This window comes from Aythya ferina (assembly GCF_964211825.1).
Source record: "Aythya ferina genome assembly, chromosome: 17".
Lineage (NCBI taxonomy): Eukaryota > Metazoa > Chordata > Aves > Anseriformes > Anatidae > Aythya > Aythya ferina.
The window spans coordinates 14,411,738-14,421,090 of record NC_140316.1 but is presented as its reverse complement, the minus strand read 5'-3'; the positions used below and the strand labels follow the sequence as shown (position 1 = coordinate 14,421,090).

The following is a 9,353-nucleotide window of genomic DNA, read 5'->3' as shown; positions in this document are numbered from 1 at the left end:
CCCTCAGCCATTTCTGAAGCTCCTTCTGCTTTCCAAAATGCCAGAGCTGCTGTTTGCTTACAGAGGATAACTTTACTGTCACTTGATGTATTTCCAGCTTTGTTTTGTGTCACAGGCAATCGTTGTTGGGAACTGTGACTTTGTAAAATGTGCTGATGCTGGCCTCTGGAGATGGCATTTTTTTGCTTATCAAGGAAGTTTTTGCAGTAGCTGTCCAGGCTTCCCACTGCTTCTCTCCTACCTTACCGTGGCCGCAAAAACGGACATAAATCTCCATGACTTCTACCCCGCCGTGTTTCATTTGTGGCTTCCAGCAGCGTAAAATACCCGTCCTGTGGCTCTGGTCTCCAAACACAGCGATCAGCTGAGCCGAGTGAGAGCGTCCCAAACATTTCTGTCCTGGTCTGGGAGTTCATAGCGGGCCGGGGGCTATCAGCAGCAACGTGCAGGCAACCACATCACTTCACACCAGGGTATTTCAGGTTCAAATGTCCACTCAGAAAGTGAAATGATGGCTTTTCCTTCTACGGGATGAAATGTTCAGGAGAAACATGCAGTTAAACACCGGGGAGAGGGAATGATGATCTGCTGAAATGTTTCTATTAAATCAGCATTTGAGGCCCTACCCGCGCTGTCATTAATAAGAGAAAGCATCACACAGGAGGTGTTTGAGTATGACCTTTATTGTGCACACACATTAAATTGTGACCTTTTCGCAACTAAGCACAATTAGGCTGCAAATAAAATTAAACACCTAATCACTCCTGCTTGTTTTCCGAGAGGCTGTGTAAGATCGGGTTTGTCTCCTGGCCCACGCAGGACAGCTGCTCCTAACGGCTTGAAGATCAGAGGAATCAAAAGCTTATTGCAAGCTCGCTTATGGCTTGCTGCTACCCCCCTGCCTCCCAAGTGTAACTCCCGAATTCGGAATGAATGAAATGGAGCGGATGCTATGGCACTGAACGGCTTTTACTGCAGAAGCACCACAGCCCGTTAAGTTTCACGCTAATCAACGGTAAATTTTCTCCATCTATTGTCACCTATCCTTTCTATCACATCCATCGCTGTCCTTTTCGGGACTGTCACCCTCCGAACGTGGCTGCAATTGATCAGGTGAGCTGCCAGGTGGAGTGGGAAACCCTCCTGGCAGAGAGGCCGGACACCACAAGGGCTCCTATTTCTCCTGTGTCTCTGTGTTTTTTTTAACAGGCTGCAGAGGTGCACCACCTCCCAGCATTGTAAGAGGACAAGCAGTTAGGTGCTGCCCTCAGCAGAGCTTTTCAGGGCATTCTGACTTGCAAAGTGCACAGCGTGGGCAGTCGCACGGTGCTCAGTGGAAAATTGTGCCACGGGAAGGTCTCCCAGGGCACAGCAACCTCCGTGGCGCTGAGATGAGACCTGATTGTGCCCACGGGGCACAGATCTCTTGTGTGCAGCCCACCCCAGCAGCACGGAGTGCTCATCACTACTCTTCTTGGGGAACCTGAAGCAACTCATCGGGAGTTGGATCCTTCGGCAGAGCACAGCAGTGCCCGGGCTGTGGCCACAAAACGAGCCCTTCCCACGGGCTGCTTCAAATCCAGGGCCCCAGGAGGCGAAGTGAGCCCGGCTGCATGGCAGCCTCTCTCATTCACTGCCTCGTATATCCCCAGCCAGGCTATTTTTGGCATCCAGGGGGAGAGGAGCTGCAGCAGAAAGGAGCAGGGAGCCGGCTGGGCTGCAGAGGATCCCAAGGCAGGCACTGGGCTTAGGATCACCGCCTGCCTTTGGGTTTGAGGCTAATGCTGCTCGACCCTTTCTCTTTGTGAAGTCTGCAGAGCAAGAAAGGCACCCAGCACAGGAAAACTGGCAGGGCTGACCCTTCGGAGAGCTGCCCCCCAATGCCAGCTCCCCCCTGGCTGCAGCGCTGCTGCTCCGGCCCCTCTCACGGCCAAAGGAGACGAGGAACCGAAGCGCCCGTGGGAGTTTTAGGGCCAAGAGCGGCTATTTGGCGTCTGCTCTCTGCTATATATAGAACCTGGCAAGTACGCGGGGCTGGAACATGTTGCTTTTGTTACTAAAAACATCATCTGGAAAGCCCATTTTAGGTAACTGCTGCTGCCTGTTGCCAGCTACACTAACCAGGTGCCGCAGGACCCGTGCTCGGTCCTGGCATTACGGAAAGCTGGCGGAGCCGGAGCACGTGCCCTCAGAGCGGTGGTCACTTCCCTGGGAGCTCCACAGCTTCTTCCTACTAAGGAGCTTTTGCCTCCCGGGGGGAGCCTGCAAATCTAATTAGGCTCTGGGTGTCTGGGCAGTCGGTGAAGACCTCGGGTGGCACCGGCTCGGTTTCAGATCCCATCCTGGACAGGAGGACTGCCGGGATTGCAGCCGAACCCTTTGCAGACTGATCCCCGGGACAGAAGTGCACTTTGCCACAGATAATGAGTCCGTATTTTAAAGCACTTCCTTTAGGTAGGGCGTGCGAGGCCACGGCGGAGGAAATTCAGCCATCTGGCTAATGGCAGTGACAGAACTGGCAGCGGCCCGAAAATGAGACACTGGGAAGCGGCGCCGAAGCTGGCAGGAGGGTCGAGCAGCCCACGTGTGCATCACCACCTTATTTGCATCTTTCTGCTGTGATTTCTAAGCTACTGCTGTCGCGCTAATCCCGGCTGAGCAGGCAGCAACTCACAGGTGGGACTGGGGCGGCCCGGCCAGCCGCTTCTCCTGCAGGATGCTCCCCAGCAGCCTGGCCGCTGCCATGGCGCAGCCCCAGTGGATGGTGATCCCGAAGCCGCCGTGCCCGTAGTTGTGTATCACCTGGGGAGAGGAGAAAGCATCAGGGCTGTGCTGGAGCCCCTGGAGCCGCTGTGATGCCCAGGAATATCCCTCCTGGCTTTAGGTTGAGTCCTGTGGGGCGCCAAGGGAAGCCCTCCTGCTGCGTGTCCCCCCAAACCTCAACCTCCTCGCTGCCCCACTGCCTGCCCCCAGATCACAGATGCCCACACCTCCCCCAGGGCTGCCTCAGCCTTGCAGAGCCCCCAGCACGGCTCCACCACCCTCTGCTTGTTCCCTTCTGAAGCCACTGCCCCTGCAACTCCGGCCCCCCGAACACTGTGGTGCTCGGAGCACGAGGTGCTGGTGCCTCACAGCGCCTGCTCCTGCCAAAGGAAATGACTTTGCTTCAGCTGGAGCCCGTCTTGCTGCTGGGATCGATAGCTACACCTCTCCTGCACCAAGGCAGCAGAGATATGATGTGCTGATACAGGAATGGAGCGATCTGTAAATTAATTCACACACGGCGCTGCTTTGAACCATGCTCTGGGCTTTGCCTAAATACACCGAGTTCTTCCCAAACCTCTCCAGCTAAAAATTGAATATATTTTCACTACGTTTAATTACATTTTGCAGTCACCATCCCCTTTGGAGCTTTAATCTCTTCTTCAAAGCTACGGAGAGCTACATATGCAGGCAATCAAACCAGGGCTTCCCTCTGCAGCTCTGCTGCTGGGCTCTCAGACAGAAGCGCCAAGGAGCGATGCGGTCCTGCACTGAGCTGAGGGTGCAGGGGCAGGCAGCACACTGAACTCCTGCCATTCCCAGTCTCCTTCCTCTTAAAAATGACATTAGCAGCGCATCGCCTTCGTGCCTGAAGCAGACACCTGGCTTTACCTGTGCTGAGATGAATTTATCAGCCCCCCAGCAGCCACAGCCCCACGGGTGTCTCTGCCTTCACCACGATCTCTTTTGTGCTGCCCTTTTTTTTAAAGGAGACTTGGTGTTCCCAGGCACAAGTGCTGCATGCAGAGGTTCCCAGCAGAAAATCAAATCACATCAATACAAACACCACCAGCACTGCACGGCTCCCGTGTGCCTCGTGGTTCTGGGAGCAGCAGGGTCTTTTTAGTCTTTACTCTTTTTTAGTGTCTGCGTTTGTGAAGGACTAAGCTCCAGCTGCAGCTTTTTCTTTGGCAGGAGCACTCCCTGCCCACTCTCCCCATAAAATCCTTCAAAAAATAAATAAATAGATAAAAAGGGCCCAAGGATTTCCCCGTTACAAGGGGGAGGTGTCACGAGGACCACCGACGGCAGGGCAGCGCGGCTGAGCAGGTGCTGATGTCGTGCTGTGATCAGCACATAATTAGCACCGTGGTTAACGATGTTCAGCACTGGGGGGGCTGTGCACGGTACCTCTGCCTGCGAGTGCCCGTGGCGGAGGGTCTCCCTCTCCAGGCGGACCCTGGGGCGCGCCGGTCTCAAGCCGCTCCACTCCTCCACGATCTTTGCTTTCTGAAACCAAAAGCCCGTCAGCCCCTGCCCGGCAATCCTCCTCGTTAGGCAGCTGGAAGCACAACGGGGTTACAGAAACCCCGCCAGCTCTCCTGGCTTGCTGAAGGCAGGCGGGCACTGCTGATGGGAAGATCCAGATTTTGGGGGCTTGTCCTCAACGCCCGTGCCCGGTGCCACGGCGCTGGGTTGGGGGCACCCACCTGGAGCGAAGGCAGCAGCTTGCAGCACCTCTCCCAGATGGTTTTGTGGTCCTGGGCGCTGTTCTCTTCGTTCCAGTTGCCTTGCTGGAATATCCCACCCAAGACCGTGAACTCACTCCTGCACCAAGAGCACAAAGCAATGAACGGGTCCCCAGGGGTTCCTGGTGGGGTCAGCAGGCAGGGACTCGGTGTGGGTGTGATTTTTGGGTTCTGCCATGCCCCAAGCCTGCAGCGTGCTCCTGCCTGAGAGACCCTGGTGCCAAGCAGGCGAGAGAGCGGTGCCTGCGTGTCTGCTCCCTTGCCACAGGTAATTAGCCCGAGTCGTTCATTAAGCACTATCAGCACCCAACGGGCCCATGCCTGGGCAGAACAAGTGGCAGCCTGCGCCAGGGCCCCGCCACCCCCTGAGGGAAGAATTTCTTCCTTAAATCTACTCTAAATCTCCCCGCTTTTACTTTATAACCTCTCCCCCTTGCCCTGTCACTATTCCTGTGCCTGTGTGCAGGAGCTGGCGGCTTCCTTTGGGAGCCAGCCCGGTGCTCGGCCGTGCCAGCTCCAGCAAAATGCACCCAGGGAGAGGAATCACCGTGCAGCTGGGGCTGCGATAAGCAATCAGCTTGGAATACTTCGCTTGGGAGCTGCGAGCATTCAAAGTCCCTATTTACCTAATGGCTCGCTGCCTAACCCTGACATAGAGGAGGTACCAGAAACGCAGCACTCGAGTTACAGCTTCAAAACCCTTCTCTGCTGCCAGAGCCGCTCTCAGGGGGCAGCAGGCAGGATGGGCAGCAGACACGTATTTATTCAGCCTGCAGTTTAGCTCTCTGAGCGTATGATGCCATCGCACAGAGATCCCTGCTCCCCTAAGAAAGCCCCCGGTGGGAGGCAGGCGGGCAGCGCAAGGTAAGTGCGGGGAGCTGGGCTCTGCCTGGGCACTGCCACTCACGGAGTTTTGGGATGGGTTTGGTCCTTGGTAGGGGGCAGAGGATGGGGAAAGCAGGGCTCTGAAGAGCTGCCTGCTCCGAGCAGCCAGGCTCCCTCACGCCCCAGGCTGGAGCAGGCTCCCTGCGGGCAACCTGAGCCTTGTTTGAGTGCCCTCATCCTCCTGCTCTCCTCCCACGCAGCAAATAAAAGCAGCATCAGGCCAGGTACGAATCCAGGCCGGGTTTATAGGGCTCAAATCATCTTGTAGGGCTGCTGTAATGAGGGCTCTGCGGGGCAGATGCCAGCAGGGAGCCGTGCTGGTGTGGGTGCTCTGCGAGGACCGAGCATCGCCGCTCACGCCGTGCCGCTGCCACCTACCCCGGGATGACGTACGGCGAGTTGTAGATCCCCGAGTCCACGTCGTGAGTGATGACGAAGTGCTTCACCCACGGGGCCTGCACCTGGGGGAGGAAGGCAGGAGGTGAGGGGGGAGCGGGGTGCCCGGCCCAGGGGGGGATGGATGTGGTGCAGGCACAGCCTCACCTTTAGGACCTGCCCGCGGGCGGGCTGCAAGGCCGGGTCTGGCTGCAGCTCCCCGGCACGAACCCCAGTGCAGTTGATGACCACATCCACGCCCTGGGCAAACATCTGCCAAAAGACAGACACGGCGCGGTGAGCAGCACGAGGCAGCGATGCTTTCCAAGGGTACCACCCCAGGGGGGGCTCCAGGTTCCTGCACCGTGGCCACGCCGAGCGGTCGCTGCAGGATCCAACACGAGGGGCAGATCCAGGGCACAGCTTCCCTGGCACAGATCCTGCTGAGATCCCACAGGTACAGGCAAGGAAAACGCTTGCATTTAAGGCGAAGAAGTCCTGCCCCTGCCTGATGGCTCCTCGCTGTACCCCAGCCAGATGCTTGCTGCGCTGCAGGGCTGGGTCAGGGCAGAAATCCCTGCCCCGTACCTCCCAGCATCACACCCCGTGCTCCCCCCTCCTCTGCCACGGCCCCCATGCCCAGCTCACCTCCTGGAAGGAGCTGACCTTCTTGTGGAAAAACTTCACTCCTCTCTGCGCCAGCCTGGAAGAGCAAGTTCATCTGTTGCCAGCAAATAAAAGCAAACGTACCCTCCAAATTAGCGCCCGTAATTGATGCCCAGAGTAGGGACGGCTTGTTGCTCCTTCTAATAAGCATCCGTGGTCTCCTCAGTGGTTCCTAGATGGTCTCCAATTATCATTAGCTCGTTTCCCTGCCGGCCTGGAGCACCCACTGGCTCGGCCAGCCCTGCTGCGCCCTCCAGCACACTGCAGAGCACCAGGGCAGCATCGCCTCCGTACTCACCTATTGGTGAGCCAGGGCAGGTAGCTCCTGCACTCCAGCATCAGCGCCGTGTTGAACCAGCCGTAGCTGCAAGCAACGAGGACAGAAAGCGATAAGAGCCCGCAGCAGCTTCCCCAGGGCGGCCACCCCCTGCCCCATGCTCAGGACTCGAATCCCCAGGACACAAACTGGTGCTATTTTTTCCCCCGTTTACAGCGTTAGCACCTCCTGCTGATTTTTTTCCCCCCAGCTCAACACCATCTGGCATGGTTTCCATGCATCCCTGCTGTTTTCTTCTCAGGGACTCCCACCTATTTTAAGGGAAGCAGCTGCAATGAAGCCCAGCTCATTTCCCCTATGGGCCGGCAGAGGAAAACCCATCGGTGACCCTCCGAAAAAAGGGACAGAAAATACCTATAACCAGGGAAGAGTTCGAGCTCCTTCGGTGTCAAGTTCCTGAACCCCAGGACAATGTTCTTCCAGGATGGGTCCTGCGGAAGGGGAGAAGGCCCCATGTCATTAGGGAACCTCAACCAGCTGGCAGTGCCACCACGACAGGGAAAAAAGTGGCCGGGGGGATGTCCCCACTGCCCAGCCCCGTCCCAGGGCATCCTGAGCACTACTGTGGGCAGCGAGGCTCTGCCAGCTTCCACCCTCAGCCCGTCCTTGGGACAAATATCGCATTGAGGGAGCCAGAAAACACCGAGCTCCAGGCGAAAGTGTCACAAGGCAGAGCGCTGGAGCCATTTGGAAGCGGTCAGAGCGTTGTTGGGGAAGAAACACAAACCTGTGCCCTGCTCCTTACCGGGACAGGCCGTGTAAACAGATTGTAGCCCGAAATGAGGAAAAGCCCCATCTCCTTCGCCTCCGGCGAGCCCAGGTACCCCAGCAGGTGGTCGAAGGTCTCCTTGTTCCACAGCCTGCGGGGAAAACACGGCGGCACCGGCTCCACCTGTGGCCGCCACCGAGCCACAAAGGGGAGAAACAACGAGGTGGGGACGGCCCCGGAGGAGCAGAGGGGACGATGAGGGCCGGGCGAGCTGACTCACGTCTCCTGCAGCTCGCCGTGGTCGCTCAGGTAGGGCTGCCACAGCCCCGCCGCCCCGTCGCTGGTGGTGTGTGGCGTGAAGCGGTCGGCGTAGACCTCCAGCTGCAGGCAGGGCACCAGGGGCTGGAAGCGCTCGTGGATGCACAAGGCGGTGGACAGGCCGATCACCCCGGCCCCGATGACGGCCACACGCATGGCTGAGGCCCCTGCGTGGTGAAATGGGGGTGGAAAAAGCCCCGAAAGGTGGTGTTGGGGCTGGAGCCGGTGCTGGGTGCTGTAGGACACGATGCGATTCTGCCTCAGTGCCCTCACAGCTCCTTGTGGGAGCTTCCCTGCCCTGCAGCACGGACAGAGCCCCACGGACACAGAAAACAGCCAAGGACTGGTGCCAGGAGGAAGTGGGGGGCTTTGGGGCAGGATTAATAAATTCTGGAGCACGGTTTTATTTCTGGAAGCACCTCTGTGGTGCACTGTGCCTGGGCTGGGACGAGTCCTGAGGACGGGGAGCACCGCGGGCAGCAGGAATCGGGGCTGCCTCTGCTAACCCTGGCCCCGCAGCACAAGCCAAGACTCTCCGGCCGGTGAACAAAAACCAGAAACACCCCATTTTTCACCAACTTACCTGCCGAGCACCCCCGGGACAGCCCCTGCAGTTTTCAAAGGCTTTCAGCAGAAAGGCTTGTTTACAGCCCAGCCAGTCCAAGGTCCAAGTGCCAAGGGCTCGCAGCCACCCCCCTGCGCCGGGCAAAATGGGGCCAAAGTCTTCGCTGGGGACCCCGGGAGGTGGAGGCCCCCGTGCCCTTGGAGGCCAGCCCCGCAGCCCCTCCTCTGGGGTCACCGTGGTCCGTGGCAAAGTGCCATCATTGCCACGTGTCACCATGGTGATTGCCGGCTTGGATGGGAAAAAATGGGAGCCTGGCGCATGGGGACACGGGGGACGGGACGCCCCAGCCACGGGATCTGTGAGAAGGGGATGCTTCAGCCTCAGATTTTGTGTTGTAAGAGAGAAAATAGTGTTGCCTCTCTCCAGACAGACCCCAGGGGCTGTGCTGCCCAAGGCAGAGGGCTTCACCGCTCGTTTTCTGGGCTGAAAAAGGCTTTTTTTTCCGTGCAGATACAATGAGCAGCAGCAGAGGCAGCCCTGGGAGCGCAGGCGGTGCTCGGGCAGAGCTGCCTGAAGGTTTTACAAAGGAGGTGGTGAGGATACAAGAGACGGGAACAGACCTGCACAGGGCCCAGGATTTTGGCCGTGCAGCATGGCCTGGCCCAAACAGAGGGAATTCGGTCCCACAAACAGCAGGGGAGAGCCACGGGCAGGCAGGATCTGGGCTGAGCAGAAGGATGGGGTCAGGGGGATGGCGAGGAGCTGTAAGTCCCCGGGCTCACGCGGCTTAAGCACCTGGCACCTTTAATGCTTGTGTTAGCAGAGCGGCGCTCGCACACGTCTCTGCCCCTGAGCAGCGTTTTGGGGGCTGCCACCCTCCCTCCTGCCATGGGGTGAGCAGTGTGGGGCCTCCGTCCCTGCCGCATGAACGGCTCCCAAGGGTCACCATGGGTGCAAGCAGCACCCAAGGGTCCCGCTCAGATGGGA

At 58.2% G+C, this 9,353-nt stretch overlaps 1 protein-coding gene across 1 annotated transcript; it reads right to left on the bottom strand.

Moving 5' to 3' along the window:
* Positions 1-665: 665 nt before the first annotated feature.
* On the bottom strand, positions 666-8,525 carry DAO (D-amino acid oxidase). The gene is made up of 11 exons (XM_084538828.1): positions 8,385-8,525; positions 7,764-7,968; positions 7,520-7,634; positions 7,129-7,205; positions 6,736-6,801; positions 6,420-6,474; positions 5,940-6,044; positions 5,775-5,857; positions 4,473-4,590; positions 4,174-4,272; positions 666-2,802 (listed from the first exon to the last, which is right to left on the bottom strand). Exons 2-11 carry the CDS (start codon positions 7,955-7,957, stop codon positions 2,671-2,673), a joined length of 1,044 nt encoding a protein of 347 aa, XP_084394954.1. The 5' UTR covers positions 7,958-7,968; positions 8,385-8,525; the 3' UTR covers positions 666-2,670.
* Between the last annotated feature and the right edge of the window lie 828 nt (positions 8,526-9,353).

Excerpts from the sequence above, each read along its gene's own strand:
- DAO (XM_084538828.1), bottom strand. The coding sequence starts at position 7,957 with ATGCGTGTGGCCGTCATCGGGGCCGGGGTGATCGGCCTGTCCACCGCC. Across the intron at positions 7,635-7,763 it reads CACGGCGAGCTGCAGGAGAC|GCTGTGGAACAAGGAGACCT; the intron begins GTGAGTCAGCTC and ends TTTTCCCCGCAG. Across the intron at positions 2,803-4,173 it reads ACGGGCACTCGCAGGCAGAG|GTGATACACAACTACGGGCA; the intron begins GTACCGTGCACA and ends TCCTCTCCCCAG.